At 31.6% G+C, this 18,922-nt stretch overlaps 1 protein-coding gene across 1 annotated transcript in view; it reads left to right on the top strand.

Moving 5' to 3' along the window:
• The window catches only part of LOC127730392 (uncharacterized), a 91,431-nt gene that overhangs the window by 59,171 nt on the left and 13,338 nt on the right, over positions 1-18,922 (top strand). Inside the window, exons 26-36 of the mRNA XM_052238772.1 lie at positions 381-512; positions 1,238-1,322; positions 2,931-3,019; positions 5,446-5,508; positions 6,787-6,886; positions 7,281-7,336; positions 9,837-9,937; positions 10,371-10,434; positions 16,478-16,549; positions 17,224-17,315; positions 17,968-18,046. Of these exons, the coding sequence (XP_052094732.1) occupies positions 381-512; positions 1,238-1,322; positions 2,931-3,019; positions 5,446-5,508; positions 6,787-6,886; positions 7,281-7,336; positions 9,837-9,937; positions 10,371-10,434; positions 16,478-16,549; positions 17,224-17,315; positions 17,968-18,046 (933 nt within the window). The remainder of the gene's footprint in view (positions 1-380; positions 513-1,237; positions 1,323-2,930; positions 3,020-5,445; positions 5,509-6,786; positions 6,887-7,280; positions 7,337-9,836; positions 9,938-10,370; positions 10,435-16,477; positions 16,550-17,223; positions 17,316-17,967; positions 18,047-18,922) is intronic.

Below are 18,922 nucleotides of genomic sequence, written 5' to 3'. Positions count from 1 at the left end.
ACCACATGTCCTTATTTTTATATTGTAAGAACTCGCACAGCTGCATTTCTCATTGTTTACATCATCAATATTTTAGATGGGATGAATAAAATAAATCATAGTTGATTGAATATTTTTGGAGGGTTTTGCCCCTTTAAAATGTAGTTGATATTGAATATCAACATTGTAAGCCCTCTCATTTTCCATCGAAATTTAAATAAAATTTGAATTTGAAAACTATTGCAGATTGATTATTTTAATTGGAATTATGCCCCTTAGAAATACAAGTGATATGTAAAAAAATGCAGTTTATGGGTATAGACATTGGCTTAAAAAAATGCAGTTTATGGGTATAGACATTGGCTTCTATGTAGCAATCATGTTATTATTTATTTTATCAGAAATATAAGGAGAGGACAGATGTATGTGAATCCTGGTATGAAAAGGTTAAGACATATAAGATAGGTGAAGGTCAGACTTCATGTGCTGGATTCTATACAGACTTGAACAGTAGGATCAAAGATTATTATGAGGTAAACATGTTAGTAGAACTGTTAGATCTACATAGAGTCTATAAAAGTTTATTAAATAGGTAAAAGTTTTACCGTAAAACACAGATGTTGTTTTGCAGTTTCTTGATTTTAAGGAATAAATGTATTGTATTTGAATGAATCCTGATCAGGTGATTGTCTTTTGTCACATAATACTAGGAGTGTAAACTCAAGCAAATGTTATTTACAATGACTGTAAACTAAAGCCAATGTTATTTTACAATGACTGTCAACTAAAGCAAATGTTATTTACAATGACTGTCAACTAAAGCAAATGTTATTTACAATGACTGTCAACTACAGCAAATGTTATTTACAATGACTGTCAACTAAAGCAAATGTTATTTACAATGACTGTCAACTACAGCAAATGTTATTTACAATGACTGTAAACTAAAGCAAATGTTATTTACAATGACTGTAAACTACAGCAAATGTTATGTATAATGACAAAATATAAAATTTCCCTTTGTTTTAATAACCTAATAAGAGTCCCAAATTTTCAAAGTGGGATGTATTTACATTCTATAGAAAAATCAAACTTCTTTCAAGTCAGAACCCTTTCAATTACCATATTGTTCTGGCGTGATGATAAATTTGTTCTAGGGCTTTCAATGACATGAGTAAAAAAGTTTATTTAACCATAAGGCATACAAAATCTTAAGTATATTTTTTCCAAAGGTTATAAATAATGAACAATTTTGTAGATATGGGAGACATCTATGATTAAAAGTGGTCAGTCAGGAACCTGGGCTGCTGTTGTAGTAGGAATATTACTACAAGGCAAAACAGGTAAGAATTAATATCTGTTTTTGTCTCAGCTTGATGAAGTTGCATTGGTGAGACTTAGGCATGGTGTTTCAGTTGAAATAATTGTTAAAAGTTTGTGATTATGTCACATGAAGAGGAATCACTAGTGGTATTAAAGTCACTGCTTTTTGGTAGGCATTTGTATTATAATTTACACATCTCATTTCATGGAGATTATTTGGCCCTGCCACTTCAGTGGTGGTTCATTGACAGAAACTTTTCCATAGTTTACAGGTATAGAACCACTAATTCGGCCCAGTCAGAAAGAACATACAAGAAAGTAGTACATATTTTAAACAAAATAGTTCCTACGCATAGCTGTAACGTTGTCAATAAGTAAAATATTTGGGGAATTTTGGTATCAAATGAAAGCTAAAGGACTTGGGATCACTTTAGAACCCTTGTTAAAGTTGCTTTTGAATAATAAAAAAAATATGAAATTAAGATAGGAGGGCATATTTGCCCTGTTGCTCAGATCAGAAGTACCTGTACCTGTTTTTGTACTACACAACTTTCGGAAACCAGTGTGCTCTAATATGCAATTAAAGGTATGTTGATTTTTTTTAGCACAAGTCAGGATAAGGTATAGTTTTGACATGAAATGACTACCACTTTATTTAAACTTAAGACAAAATAGCTATGAATGCTTGAAGGTGCAGAAGTTATCATAGAAAGCAAGGGGGCTATGAATTAGTGTTGTTATTCCTTACAAAGTGTTGCCATTTAAATTTCAACATTCACATTTTACTATTGGTATTACACACAAACAAGACATATTTCTGTGTCAGCAGTTTAAATGATATTAACCAAGTCCTATAACCATTATGATATATAGTTGCAAGATATTTATTCATTAATATTGCAAATTATAAATATTTTGTATAAAAAATTGCCATAGTTATTTCAAATTTCACTATTTAGGTTATCTGACATATGTTACTTACAAGCAAAATACCTGACCACCATTAGAAATTCTTGATTTTGATTGGTCAGTTTCAGTATTTCAAACTTCCAAATAATGGTATATATACATTCCTCATATTGTAACTTTGTTTTGATAAAGTAGCAAACTTGACAGCAATGGTGCCACCTTAATGGAATAATGCGTAATAGTCATCTATGAAACTAAATGATAGATTTGTATCAAATTTGGCAAGAATTGTCTTTCATAAGGATTCTATCTTTTGTTCTGATTTGTCTAAAAGCAAGTCACCCTTTAAAAAGTCTCCCTGTTTTCAAACCAAAATGACCAATATTTAACTATAAGAAGATGAATGTCCTGTAAACATGAAGAAATTATTGTTAGAACATTTCCGACTTTCCTGTTAACATGATTATGTGTTCATATATATATTTGTCATGAAATAGAAGTTCCTTCATAATATAAGTTCCAAATTGAAGAAAGAAATATTCTGTAATATTATTTCCACTGGAACAAATATTACAGAATTTATTCTTTACGAAATAAAGGGAATACAATATTTGTTTCAACAGGAACATATATTATGGCATTATTTATAACAAAGTTTCCAGGCGAACTCTTGTTAGGTGGAACAAATGTATGTTAACAGTTTCACACATTTATTATAGAATACACAACAGAGGTGTGTGCTGATGTGGCATTATTATTGTCTAAGTGTGATGAAGTATACAGTGCAGAAGTTCCTATTGCTATACAGGTTAGTTTTATATTTCTATTGGGATTTTAAGTACTGTATTGTCCTGAATACATAACCATTCATATCTTGAAATGTTTAGAGGAGACTTCACCTCATCACAATACTTTGGGGAAGTTTTTGTATGACAGTCTTTTTTAGGCATTTTTTGTTAGAACTATTAAATTTGAAAGTATATGGGCATATATTTGTACTCCCAAGTTCAATAGTATTGATCACAAGTTTTGAATGTTCAGAGATTTTTTTTCTTAAAATTTAAACCTGATAATTCACACATGGTTTCTTGTATTGGCTTGAAATCAGTTGCATTCAGTAAAGTTTGTTTGTTTGTTAGTTTGTTTGTGTTTAACACCCCTTTCAGAAATCTTGGCCTTATCATGCCAGAGTACCTGGGGAGAACCACCAACTTTTAAAGTTTAAATGAAAATATTTGGTTCTTTTAAAGCAATTGCTTTAATGCTATGGCATATGGCCATTTTTTATGACCCAGATCAAGCCAAAGTTTTTGAGCAGATTCCTCATTCTTAAAGTCCTATGTATGTTTTCTTATGACATACATAAATGAAAACAGTTGAAAAACAACAGTGGGTTTTGTGAAGTTTCAACATATGTTCTTGTTGATGTATTCTTGTATTTAAGGTGACAACCATTTAACTATAAAAGAACGTAGAAGTCCGAGTGAAAAAGTGCATTTTTATACCTGCAATTTCATTTTTGAGATGTTTCAACAAAATATTCAATCATGTCAGTTGTTGATTTAATATTGAAAATTTTACTGAATTATCCCTTATACGGTTTTATGTTATTTAAATTCATCTTTCTTTTTGAAAGAGGACAATTTGCTCTTGTTCATTCATAAAATTATCGTAAAATTACTACGCATGTTATAGTAATGTAATCTAATCTCACATTATTTGTTTGAAAAGTAGCACAATTTACGCTTTCTGATTACACTTACCATGTTATTAATACTTCCAAGAAATTACGGACCTAGTTATTTATTAAAGGGCTTCCTTATTTGCTGATCGATACTGTTAGACTCCACTCTGTAAACAAATTATATAATAATCAACTGATCAAGGTTTCTGCTCAAGACATTGTCAAATGTCATAATGACCCTCTAGGCATGATTACCTGTAATTCTCGGTAATTAAAAAGTTTTGAGTTTTAAATTCTGAAGTTTTAAAAAACACACACACATAACATTGAACTGAAAAGGTGTTTCTGATTGACATAATTAAACTCAACTAATCTTTTCGTTTACTTTCATAATGTTGTGTCATGTCACTGTTTTTGTGTAATGCATGATCAGCGTGTTTTCATTGGATGGTTTAAAATAGATCTTACTAGTCTTGACCATGCAAAAAATTGTAAAGCGTATCAGAGACATATATACAGATATATGTCTCTGATGAAACTTTTAACTGTAAATTTCTTTATTTAAAAATATGTTGTGTTATATAATTTATGTGACTATGTCAATAGTAATGAAAAGGGTAAAGCGTAAGCCAGTTCACTGGTTAATCGACAGTCAAAGTGCATTTCATGAAAATTTCAGAAGCTAGTTCCATCTTCAAATCTTTAATCCGTACACATGAATGAATGATTCTTTTTCTAAAAAACCTATAGTTTGGGAGAACACTCACCTCATGAAAGTTGAAATCGTCAACTGAATGGTGAAATTTAAACCAATTATGATAACATGGATAATTAAAATTAAAATAAAAGCAGTAAAGATAATGATGCCAGGTGGATTGTCAGGTAAAATATTGCCCAGTACATGTATTATAAACACCCTGCAAGGGGCTAATCTATTATGATATTTTCAGGAGTTATACGTTTCCGCAAATATATTTTTCCAATGAAAGCAGGGTAAACGTGTCGTCCCCCCCTGGGAGATTTAAAACATTGTAAATAGGACTTTCTGCTGGATAAGTCTTTTATTGTTATAAAGTTATAACATCCTTACTTCTCACTACATAGACTCCTGTCAGGTTTAATTCTTTTACATGTGGATGAAAGACAAAGGTCACAAAAACATTAACTAGGCAGTAATTACTTTAACAGCCTTTCAGGCTTTGATTTACTTAAAATGTGATGTAACTGCTGATGCAGGAAATGTAGTAAATTTTGGAGCAGTTTCATATTGTCATTCTTACTAAACATTGCATTCTATTTCGCATCTGATAATGGCTATTCAATGAATTAGTAAAAACAATTATTTTATAAGGAGTCAGAAGTCACTTCTTTAACTTATTTGATTGCCATTTGTAAAAAGTTTTCCTTAGACAGCATAGAACATAATGAATTAAAATGCTATGCATGCTTGGTCAAGATAAATTATCTTGTAATAACCCATGATAGATAATGTAAAGCATCAAAGTGAAGAGACAAAACACAAAAGTTGAACTTGTGTGTTCTTTTTATAGAATTTAGCAAAAGAAATAGATAATGCAGGATGTAATGAAAAGTTCCTGTCAAGTAACTCGGAGGTAAGACATTTTTGTATTTATTCAAACTTAAATTATTTCTACTTTCTGTTTTCACAATTAATTCAATTTTTTTTTACATAATTTTAAAGTGTCAGATATGTGTGATACATGCAGCTTTGACAGTACTATTCAAGGACCAATAACCCTCACCTGCAATTTATCAAAAATGTATATGTTGCATGTGTATGGCATATTGGCATTTTGACCATATTTATCATTCTATACAAAATATCAGTTTTCTTAAATCGGTTCCTGCTTGGTGGTCTCGTGGTAGCGTGTTCACCTCGAGAGCAGGAGGTCCTGGGTTCGAACTCGGCCAGTTCAAATCAAAGACTTGCTGCTTCTCCTCTAAGATCATGGCTTTAAGGAGTAAGAGCAAAGACTGGTCGGCTCGGCGTCAGAATAATGTGTCTGGGTAAGGTGACAAGTCTTCCTGCACAAGTACAAAGCAGAGTTAATATTCATATTACATTAACATGTTCTCGTCCTGAATATGCATATTAATTTGCCGCTGGACGTTAAACAGCAATCCATCATCATCATCTTAAATCAATTGGGACAAATAAATGCAAAGTTTTCTATTGTTTACTATAAATTCAGAGATGTCACATCATTGTCTTATGACATTACAGATTTACATGAAAATAATGTTCTGTTTCTTATTGATATCTAAACTTTAATCAAAGTAAATATTTTTTATGCCCCACCTAGGGGCATTATGTTTTTCGTTCTTTGTGTTTGTTCGTCGTCTGTTCATCTTTCCGTCTGTCCCGCTTCAGGTTAAAGTTTTTGGTCAAGGTAGTTTTTGATGAAGTTGAAGTCCAATCAACTTGAAACTTAGTTCACATGTTCCCTATGATATGATCTTTCTACTTTTTAATGCCAAATTAGAGTTTTGACCCCAATTTCACGTTCCACTGAACATAGAAAATGTGATAGTGCGAGTGGGGCATCCGTGTACTATGGACACATTCTTGTTTCAATCGGATATAATACAGATCCTGTGTCTGTTTACTTGTCAAATTGGCACCAAGCACAAAAAACTAACAAAAAGACGAAAACACAAAGTACCAAACTAAGAGTACCTACCGTTACTAAAAGCTGGTTCAAAATAAATTCCAACCTAAATAAATGAACCTTTTTTTCCTAGACTGAAATATCAATCAGTCCTTCATTGGTAAAAATTCCGAATTAGTTGAGACATTGTGAATTAAAAACCTTGACCACTTTTAAATGCAGCTCTAACAATGATTATATTTTTTTCCTATGATATCTAAGGAATGTGTTGACTTGATAAAAAGTGGTGATTACCCAAGTGTAAAATCATCATTTGATACCTTTATGGAACATCATGGCCACAGATATGTTAAAGAGGCAAGTACACAAATTATGTAGATCCATATGTATTACAAAAAACATTCTAATTTATACCATGCTGTTTCATTCATCTGTTCAACTATTAATATTTTACCAGATGAGCAGAGTCTTTAACCATGTAAATGGAATCTTTTAGATGCTGAAATTCATGATATGTGTATTTAAATGACCACTGTGAAATTTTTCAAGTTGCATAATCTATGAAATATGTTATCACTAAGCTTACAATCTTGTGCCATTTACCTTTGTTTTAAAAGAATATAACGATATGTTGAAACTCCTAGATACAAACAAATAAAGGATAGATGCTTTTAAAAGTTTAAATGCTTTGATTAATGAATTAGCACATTTTTGTTTTGGAGTGGAACATACTCTGTTTGATTTATTACAGGCAGAGTTTTATGAAAGGTCATGGCGATCACAACCAGAAAAGCTTGTAAAGTCGCTAAAGGTAACATGTACTATATATGTGGGAGAATAAATGTCACAGAAAGTGACCAGAATCAATATAAAAAAATATGTGGTTACAATTTTCCATTGCTTGTCATTGCACATTCTATTCAATATGAAAATAAGGAGATGTGGTATGATTGGCAATGAGACAACTATCTATCAAAACAAAAGGGCAAAGAAGTGTACAACACAGCCATTCAACAGCCTTCAACAATGAGCAAATCCATATCGTATAGTAAGCTATAAATGCCCCTTAGATGACTAAATGTAAAACAATTCAAACGAGAAAAGGAACACTGACTTATATTACAAGAAAAAACGAAAAACAAAACAAACCAATTACGACAGTAGCAATCAAAGACAACCCCTTGATTACATTATGTTGTCCTTAAGCTTCATTTAAACTACCAAAATATCTGTTTCAAATGAAGTTTCCCAGCAGGAGATTAAATTTTTTGCCAGAAAAAATAACAGCAACAGTTTTTTTTTCCATTTTTCTGACTTCGAACAATATTCATACTAAAGTTTCCTTTGCTTAATGAAACAAGACTTATACAGATGGAAAATAAGAGAAATGGAAAGACTGAAGTAAGCTTAATCAATTTGGGGTTAATAGATCAAATTCAAGGTCTTGGTTCTTAAGAATAGAAACTTTTGAAAAAATTGGTTTCTGGGTAATATCTTTGGTTTCCCATGTTGTTTCAACATGAAACTTATGTAGATGGAAGATTTTCAGGTTAATCAGCCATTGTAAATTGACCAAAAATATAGAAGTATTAGTTGGTTATTAATAATTTTTGCTGATTACTGAATGGTTATGAAGAATATTAGATAATTAAATGATTTATGTAGTCAAGTCAGTATTTTTGTTATGAAGAAATATTTGCCACTAGATGTTAAGCAAGTAAGTGCAGTGCTATGAATGGTACCAGTACTGAGGAAGTTTTGATATTTATTTTTTCCCATTCATTATCAAGGTAGATCTTGGTACCTGATAAACTACTTTAACCCCTCCACATTTTACACCTGAACCAAATTATTTTGACATATGTTATTATTTATTTTATGTTTGCTATCTGTTTTATTTATAATAAGAGATGTTTTTTGGTACCTGTTTTTATACGACCGCAAAAAAATTGGCCGTCGTCATCCGAAGACACATTAGTTTTCGCACTCTAACTTTAGTTTAAGTGAATGGATCTCAATGAAATTTTACCATAAGGTTCAATATCACAAAAGGAAGGTAAGGATTGATTTTAGGGGTTATGGTACCAACAGTTAAGGAAAAGGGGCAAAAAAACAAGCATTTTCTAGTTTCATGACAATAACTTGTGTGTAAGTGTATGGATCTTTATGAAATTGTACTACAAGGTTCCATATCACAAAAGGAAAGCTGGAATTGAGTTTGGGGTAATTGACCAAAAAGCTTAGGAAGAAGGGGCCAAAAATAAGCATTTTTCTAGTTTCCAGACAATAACTTGTGACCAAGTGTATGGATCTCTCTGAAATTGTACTGCAAGGTACCATACCACAAAGGGAAGGCTGGGATTGATTTTGGGGGTAATTCCCTCAAAATTTTAGGAATTAGGGACCATAAAAGGGCAAAAAAACAAGCATTTTTCTAGTTTCAGGACAATAACTTGTGTGTAAGTGTATGGATCTTTATGAAATTGTACTGCAAGGTTCCATATCACAAAGGGAAAGCTGGGTTTGAGTTTGGGGGTAATTCCCCGTAAGCGTTTAGGAATTTGGGGCCAAAAAGGGGCCAAAAAACAAGCATTTTTCTAGTTTCCAGACAATAACTTGTGTTCAAGTGTATGGATCTCTCTGAAATTGTACTGCAAGGTACCATACCACAAAGGGAAGGCTGGGATTGAGTTTAGGGGTGATGAATCATAAGGGGGTTGAAAAAATTTGGGTGGGGGGGGGGTTTCCTTTTTTTCTTTAAAATTTTCCATTTTAAATTGGTTATTTCTGATTTATATATAAAAGCAAATAATAATGATATGGTTTGAATGGGTAAATTAAAATTTTTTAAGTTCTTAGACCACTTTCATTCTGTGTCAGAAACCTATGCTGTGTCAAATATTTAATTACAATCCAAATTCAGTGCTGTATCAAGCTTGAATGTTGTGTCCATACTTGCCCCAACTGTTCAGGGTTCGACCTCTGCGGTCGTATCAAGCTGCGCCCCAGCGGAGCATTTTATTTTATTTTAATTAGAGATGGCTTTTGTTGCTATCTGTTTTATTTATAATAAGAGATGGTTTTTGTTGGTACCTGTTTCATTTATAGTAAGAGATGGTTTTTGTTGGTACCTGTTTTATTTATAGTAAGAGATGGTTTTTGTTGGTATCTGTTTTATGTATAATAAGAGATGTTTTTGTTGGTATCTGTTTTATTAATCATTAGAGATTGTTTTTGGTGGTCATAGCTGTGGTATCAAATATTCCTATTGTTGTTTCTACATTTTTTCAAATAGAATATTTTCTTTTTAGGTTGTATTGAAGAACAAACTGTACAGCCAGAAACCAAGAAAGTCATTAAGCTGTGATGAAGCTATAGCACAAATCAAAACCCCATTACCTTGGATGGCTAAGTAAGCTAATTAAGGATTTGTATGAAGAAATTAATCAAAACAAAGAAATATGTGTAGTTTTACATTTATTTTGGATGCACCCAACTTACATTATTCTACTCACCAAAGTGCAAATGTTTAGAAATTGATATCAAGTCACATGACGATCATTATGATAAGCTTTTTCAATGAAAATTTTCTTCCTTTTCCAATTCTTCACATTCCAACAAATTACTCAAAATTAAACATAAATTCTCCTGTCTGTCCAATTCTGACAAGAGAATGTAAACATCAATTTTAAAATAACTCTTTTTCAAGCTATGGATGAAAACATTGTTTGCCTTTCCTTAAAAGTCTTTGGCTCCTCAATCACTATTGATTAAAATCTGTCTGTCCAATATTTGTTTGTTTTCTAAGTAAAACTGAATGTGATAAATCTTATTTTCTTTTGTAGAAAAATACTCAGATCATTTTTACCAAAAGCAAGAAAAGCTGTTGGTCAAAGAGAATGGGGCAAGGTAAAATCTTGGGTTTTTGTTTTTGCTGAAAACAGTGTAATTATATATGGATCATATTAAAGGGAAACTCCGCAAAAAAATGAAAAATTGATATTTTGTTCTTTAAGCATAAAAAACCACATGTTCATAAATAAAAAACTTTTATTCTCTATGTAAAGAGATCAAAATCGATTTTTGAAATTCACTATCAGTTCTCGACATATCGCCATCTTGTCGGCATGTTCGATCTAAAAAGTCACGTGATATCTATAAACCACAAAGAACAAAAAGAATCGGGGATTTACCGACCGTGCGTTAAAAATTCCCATCATCAATTGGGGATTACCGTAGACGGTTATTCAGTGTCAAATGTCTTGTCAAGTGTACGGTTGTTCTGTCAGACAAGGATATGACAAAAGTCTACATAGTTTTCCCAATCCCACAAAAAAAGAAAGAATTGTATCAGACATTGTTGTACAACCTTAAACTAACAGCAAATAGTTGCATCTATAAGAAGCACAAGTTGGTGTGTGAAGACCATTTTGAACAATATTGTTTTGAGGGAGATTCGATGGTAATTATCCTTTTTTAATAACAAAATAACCTAGCAGTTCTGATAGCTATAGTTATCAAATCCTTATATGATAAGATCTCGTTGAATAAAAAAAATATAGAATTGATGAGGAAGAACAGTTTCAATTATAAGAAAGACAAATGCAGTGTTCTTGTAACAATCACTGATTTACAGAAGATTCATTAGTATGCCTCTTTTATATAAAGTGCTTTGATTTGTATAAAGAATAGTTCCTTATTTAGACAAGATAATTTTTCAATTAATAAAGTTATACGATATAAAATAACATTTTTAGCTCACCTGGCCCGAAGGGCCAAGTGAGCTTTTCTCATCACTTGGCGTCCGTCGTCGTCGTCGTCGTCGTCGTTAGCTTTTTACAAAAATCTTCTCCTCTGAAACCACTGGGCCAAATTTAACCAAACTTGGCCACAATCATCATTAGGGTATCTAGTTTAAAAAATGTGTCCGATGACCCCGCCAACCAACCAAGATGGCCGCCTTGGCTAAAAATAGAACATAGGGGTAAAATGTAGATTTTGGCTTATATCTCTGAAACCAAAGCATTTAGAGTAAATCTGATAAAGGGTAAAACTGATTATCAGGTCAAGATCTATCTGCCCTGAGATTTTCAGACAAATCTGACAACCTGTTGTTGGGTTGCTGCCCCTGAATTGGTAATTTTAAGGAAATTTTGCAGTTTTTGGTTATTATCTTGAATATTATTATAGATAGAGATAAACTGTAAACAGTAATAATGTTCAGCAAAGTAAGATCTACAAATAAGTTGACATGACCAAAATTGTCAGTCGACCCCTTTAGGAATTATTGCCCTTAATAGTCAATTTTTAACAATTTTTGGTAAATTTTTGTAATCTTTTACAAAAATCTTCTTCTCTGAAACTACTGAGACAAATTTAACCATACTTGGTCATAATCATTATTAGGGTATCTAGTTTAAAAAATTTGTCCGATGACCCCGCCTTCCAACCATCATTGCCGACTTGGTTAAAAATAGAACATAGGGGTAAAATGCAGTTTTTGGTTTATATCTCTGAAACTAAAGCATTTAGAGCAAATCTGACAGGTGGCAAAAATATTCATCAGATTTAGATTTTTCTGCCCTGAAATTTTCAGACAAATCAGACAACCCGTTGTTGGGTTGCTGCCCCTGAGTTAGTAATTTTACAAAAATTTTGCAGTTTTTTGTTATTATCTTAGATATCATTATAATATCTAATATCTAATACTATTAATTATGATTTTAACCTTATTTTACATGATTTCCAAAGCATCAGTAAATACAGGTGAGCGACACAGGCTCTTGAGAGCCTCTAGTTTTAATTATGATATTTAATGACTATTGACAAGGAGCAATGTTAGGAAGAGGTTTTAGCTGGGACATAATATGTTGATATAGTATAATATTCCCAGGTTATAGATATGTAAATATCGAAATATCGGACATCTCAATTTTTTTATTAAAAGTGTTTTTTTTTAACTTACCTTTAAATTATATCAAATTGATACGGGATCAATTCGGAACGGTCACTTATAAAGACACTTAGCTTTACAGTTAAATGTGTGACTCTATCTGGTATGATCGTTGAAAAATTTATAGGTTTTTTTTCTTTTTAAATTATATCTTATTATATATATTTTTTGGCTTCCTCCCGAATTATTAATAGGTATGTCAGAATTATTGATAGATGTCGTGTCAGAGCGACACATTCAGTTAGGTATTCCAAGGACGTAAATTTGATACACGTCCCTGGGTAATCCAGTGACATCCTGTGAACTAAAAATTTGTATTTCACAATTATATAATACAGGTTCATGCATGGCCTCTTTATTGAGGTACCCGGTGTGCACAGGTAACATTTATTGAACCATATATTTGTGTCTAACGTTGTTTATCTTGTGTGTGTTTGAAATTATAATTCCACCTTTTAATGAATGATGTTCTGATAATAATATTATCCACTATATATGTCGAGAACTGATAATAAGTTTAAAAAAAATTATAAACATGACCTTTGAACATTTTTGTGAAATGAATATTGTTTTGTCATGATTCTGGACCATATTTTTGAAGAAAAAAAATTCTTCACGCAAATACAAGCTTTTGTGGATTGGCAAACATGCAGATATATAAAGTAATGCAGCACTTATAGTCACTATCAATATTAATTCATTGAAGATAAGAGAGCCCCTTCTATGTCTAATGTCTCTATCTTTATAAGGATTAGGACGACAGGGGAAAAAGGAGCGGAGATAGAGTGGCATAGTATAAAAAGGGATACGGTAAACGGACAGAAAGTCACAGGACAAAAAGTCACAGGACATAAAGTCACAAATTTGATAGGACAAAAAGTCACAGGACAAAAAGTCACAAATAATTTGTTGACAATTGTTTGAATATATAAGAGAAAGATCTTGAAATATTTTCTTTTTATTACATATATTTATTTTTAAGTTTAGGAAATTGTTCATAAGCCTTGATAAATGAAAATTTATCAAATTTGAATCATGCAAAAGATATATTTCTTGGCACAATGAAGCCATTTAAGTACCAAGACACTTTGACATTTTGTTTTCATAACAATTATTTGATTATTATTGATATTTAATGAATAAATTTTAATAACAAAGTTGCTTCATATATAACAGTTCAAGAAAAAACAAAAATTTTATTTTCTAAATTAGTGTTTTCTTGTTTAAAGAAAAATAATCTCAAAACTGAATTGTGACTTTTTGTCCTGTGACTTTTTGTCCGTGACTTTTTGTCTGTGACTTTTTGTCCTGTGACTTTCTGTCCTACATTCGTATAAAAAAAATAACCGAATAGAGAACAATATTGAGAATGATCGACGAAAAGCGAAATAGTTATTGTAAAGGAGCGGAGATAAAGAGAGGCATAGTGAAAACAAATGTTTGCTTGACAAAGTTATTGCTCGCTTTGATATTTTTAGCTATACAAAATCACACATCGTGTACCTAATTGGTATTCATGTGCACTAACTTGATGCTGGGAACAGTATATTAATATATATGTTCCTGCTTGATGTGTAAAGTTTCTGCATAGCATGGTTAAAAATAATTAGTATCCCATTTGTTATATCGTATTATCACGGTGTTACTTTGTTAAATTTATTTAGTTTGTTAATGATTGTGTAAATAAGAATAAATCTGTATAAAAACTTCATACCATTTTAGTGATTGCCTATAGGCGTTTGATTATTGTTACATTTAAGATATATATATATATTTAGAACCTTTCATACATCTTAAAGTAAAAGATGTGTGTCCGAGTTAAACGACACAAGAACCCTGTAATACTAGTACGAGAGAATAGCATGTAAAAATTCCTACTCAATATGGTTGTATTGGAAATCTTTTCATACAGATTGACAACTCATGGTCCGACATGCATGTAATATTTGCCACATGACGCTCATAGTTCTTTCTACCATCATCATCTTATTCATTAAATATTGCTGTAAACATCGATGGTTCACAGCCAAACAAAATGGGAGTAATATACCTTCAGATCTTTTCCGTGGTATACACTTGTGAAATATATAGACGAAATTCGGTATTGAAGTGAATCTGCATCTCACAAACACAATTTTTGAATTACAATTTTGAGTGAACACCCACCAAACCAATACAAACGTATGGCAAGATATAACCATGCAGGCATTTAGTTTTCGTCAGACACAAGATAAATAATCACTCTCATAAACGTATATATGCATGCAGTTTCAAATATCAAGAACAAGCGATCGATGTCTATAGATCATTGTTAAGTCCGTTTACTAACTGTTCAGAGTCAGACATGTCAATAGTTCATTCTTGGAACCTTCATATACCCCATCCGACGATGGGAACTCTTTCTGATAGTGTTGACAACATAAGCTTGTTTATCTGTACAAGTGGTTGCATGGCCTATCCTGCCCAAACAAACAGATACGCTACTAGTCTGCTATCTCTGGAGCTCATCCTCAATGGCGCATATACGTCAGGAAACTTACAAGTATACTAGTAAAGATTGTTTCAAGAACAACGAGGTTGGGACGAACTGTTCTAAAATCGTCAATATCAGTAATACATTACTAAGATATGCAACAACTGTATTACTAATTTGGATTAATAGAACGTAACCGAAAATTGTTCCATTTTAATATTGTAACACTTCCGGAATTAAAAAGTTGAATGTTAATTTTCAATTAATTTATACAATTTATTTATTGTTTCTCTATTGTCATCGGGTATTTCATCTGGGTATATTAAACGCTATACTCTTTCTGTTAATCCATTCAAAATGACACTATACACACCTGTGTACGCTTGAATTCACACCTGTGTACGCCTGAGGCTAAATTGCTGCAAGGTAAAGTTCAAACGAATTCTCCTCAAATCGAGAAATAAACAATGACTTTACAAAATAATATACACACTCTGTTCACAAATATTTTGCATTGAAATGGTAATCAAAGTTATAACGGTAAATAAAACTTAAAATATTTTCAGTTCAATATCAGTAAAAATGTTCTATAGATATTTTATGAAAAAATCTCAATAATTTATGAAATTTATTCGAAATATTTATATTTAGATAACTTCATATAGGAAGTTTTATTCAATCAATACAAAACGGTACACACATATTCATTTTCTTTCATTCTTATATTGTGGTTATTAACTACGACCAACGGTCATCTGTGCGCTTTTAATTACGTAAAATTCTGATAAGCAATTAACCCTTTAACAGATTTTATTTTTTCCCATGATTCAACAAATCGGGTTAAAACGTCACAACCCAGTGACGTAGGTCAACCAAAAAAGTTACAAATACTTGATTTTCTCCGTTATTAGAAAGAATATAAATTTAAAACTTTGTGAATGTGTTTTTTATGTTAAGATGAACATATTTAGATGATAAGTAAAAAATCGCGGACTTTCCCTTTAAGTTCTTTTCATAGAAGCTGAACTATTCGTTCTATCTAGAAATTCACAGTTTGACTTTTAATTGGAATCTGTTGAAATTTGTCACAATATTGAAAAGGTAACTTTAATAAGCAGTGAAATAGTTGTTTTTAATGATTTCAGAGAGGTATAGAAGTGATCATTTTGATTAAATATGTTTCTTCTGGTAAACATTTAGGGTGTACAAACCTGAAGCACTATTGTGCAGCATGAGGCAGTTTCATAGGAAAAAGAACACAAATAATAGAAACACTTGTAAAAAATCTTATTTCAATTATAAGATAAATCATGAGATTCATTTTTTGGATTGGACACATCACAACATCTGTGTGGCAAAATAAAGTAAAACGCCATAACTTGTACTATTCCTTTCATGAGTTGCTTGTGATTTTAATATTTTCAATCTTAAATAAGTTTTTAGACTGTTTTAGGCTTGGTTCATGGTCTTCAGTCAATAAACTTTCAAAGACTTGTATCTTAAATTACCCTTTTCTTTGCTTTTAGTCTTTAAGTATTAAAGTTGCAGATAAGTTTAAAGAAGCTTATTGGACATTAGCTGAGATGATGGTCAAAGAAGTAAGTTAACCTTTATTATGAGGAGAATTTTAGGGTAGGGATAGGGATAGTTGAGATAAGCTAAAGTAGCATATCCCTGTGTTGGAGGTGTATGCTATATTTTTTCAGTTTTAAAGTTGGCATTCATAAGATAACCTCCATCATTGCTCTTCATATGTAACTTATTGGGTTGGTGTTGCCTATTTTTTAATTCATATAAACTATGTTTTACTTTATCATGTTATCTAATTTGAATCATGTTTGACCTGGCAGCAATTCAAACATCTGTGGTCCTGAGGACCAACAATTTTAAAGTTCTAGAAGCGACAGAAATACATTTCTAGTTTAACTATCTGAATCATTTTGTGACATAAGTTTCAGGAAGAAGTTTTACTAATTCATAGACTGTCAGTATACAGATAGTATGGTATGATTGCCAATGAGACAAAAATCTTTCAGAGACCAAAGTACCATGATGTACATAACCATAGGTCACAACAATGCCTTCATCAATGAGCAAAACCCATTTGTATAGTAAGCAATAAAAGGCACCAGCATAACAAAATGTTAAACAATTCTAAAGTGAAAACCAATGGCTTTATTTATGCTAAAAATAATAAAAAACAATGCATATTATAAGTTATAATATAAAACAGCCATCACATAAAATGTTTTATTTTGTGTTTTCATTATAGGGCAGACTTCCAGAGAGGGAATTATTGTTCTTTATGACTCATACAGAAATAGGAAAACTAATAGAAACCAGATCTCCTAAACTCATTTCTAAGTAAGTGTATAAAGTCAGCTACTCGCACTATTACTAAAACCAACATCCTTCCCTTTACTGTAATGACTAGATCAAGTGTGAATCCTAACCTTAATTGTGACTGGTTTAAGTGATATGCATAGGTAAATGGCAACCAAATACAACTAAGCTGACATGAAATATTATTCTTTGATCACGAATTTTTTATTGCTTACATGCCTTGACCTTGAAAAGGGATATGGAGTACAGTTTTAAGAAATGTCATTACCCTAATACTAGTAATGCTTTAGCTGTTAAAGGTGGGATATGTTTATGAGATGATAGTATCCAGAAACTAGTATTGCTCCATCTTGATAGTTACAGAAAGGTTTTGCTAGATGCTCATAACAGATGAAAAACACTAGTTGAACTTAATATTCAGTGATAATAATTTCATACGTCTTCCAAGGAACATTAGTAATCAATAAACAAAGTCAATTGTGATGTCTTCATGAAGTACTGAAGTAAATTTATTCCTGTGTGTGTTCATATCTTCCTTGATTTATTATTTGAATGGTATCTTAAAAGTAAGAAATTTCCTTTCCCATAGATATTAATAAACCAAAAATTGTTAAAGTGACCTTGTAGAAAACTGATAAATTGAAATTATATTTTGATACTTGTGTAATTACAGATCTGTAAGAAGAAAAAAATTGTTTCCCACACAGATGGAGCTCAAATTTCACAAAATGAATGTAGGCAAACCTGTTCCTGTAAGTACTGAACAAAATTAAATAATATAAAATTCATTGAAATATTTTATGGAATAATAGATTCATACATATTTCTGTTCCTACGAAATTTTAGTCAAAATTTTAATAACCAATACACATCTTTTGTTTAAACAATTGTAAGATGCATGAGCCTTCAAACCATCCGTGGTTGGAATCTTCCCTCCCTTAAGCAATATAGTAAAACAGTTTCTCTTGCCATGAAATACATGTGAGGCCAAGATATTCCATAACATTATAAAATGGATGTTTAATGTTTTACCTGTGTTAGACTAAAGTGCAATACAGTTTAATTCCTGGTAGACTTAAAGATTCAATGCATATGCCACAGGTAAAATTCTTTTATACCAGTACTTAACATTTTAGCAAGACATTTTTTCTTATCTATGAACTGTTTGTAGATTCTAACTCAAGTAAACTTAATTTGTTGATTTATCTTCCCATTCCATCTCACAGTTGTTAAGTTTTAGAAAATGGAAGAAACAAAGATATAAAAGCTAAGAACTATATTCAAAATTGAGAATGGAAATGGGGAATATGTCAAAGAGACAACAACCCGACCAAAGAGCAGACAACAGCGGAAAGCCACCAATGGGTCTTCAACGCAACAAGAAAATCCTGCACCCTGAGGTGGTCCTCAGCTGGCCCCTAAATAAAATTGTGTACTAGTTCAGTGAAAATGGATGTCACACTAAACTCCAAAACTTATAAATGAACTAAAATTAAAAAACATACAAAGACTAACAAAGGCCAGAGGCTCCTGAATTGGGACAGGCGCAAAAATGCGGCGGGGTTAAACATGTTTTGTGAGATCTCAATCCTCCCCCTATACCTCTAGCCAATGTAGAATAAAGAAGC

The sequence above is a fragment of the Mytilus californianus genome, unplaced genomic scaffold (assembly GCF_021869535.1).
Source record: "Mytilus californianus isolate M0D057914Y unplaced genomic scaffold, xbMytCali1.0.p SCAF_2, whole genome shotgun sequence".
In the NCBI taxonomy this organism is placed as follows: Eukaryota; Metazoa; Mollusca; class Bivalvia; order Mytilida; family Mytilidae; genus Mytilus; species Mytilus californianus.
This window is presented reverse-complemented; position numbering and strand designations above follow the sequence as displayed.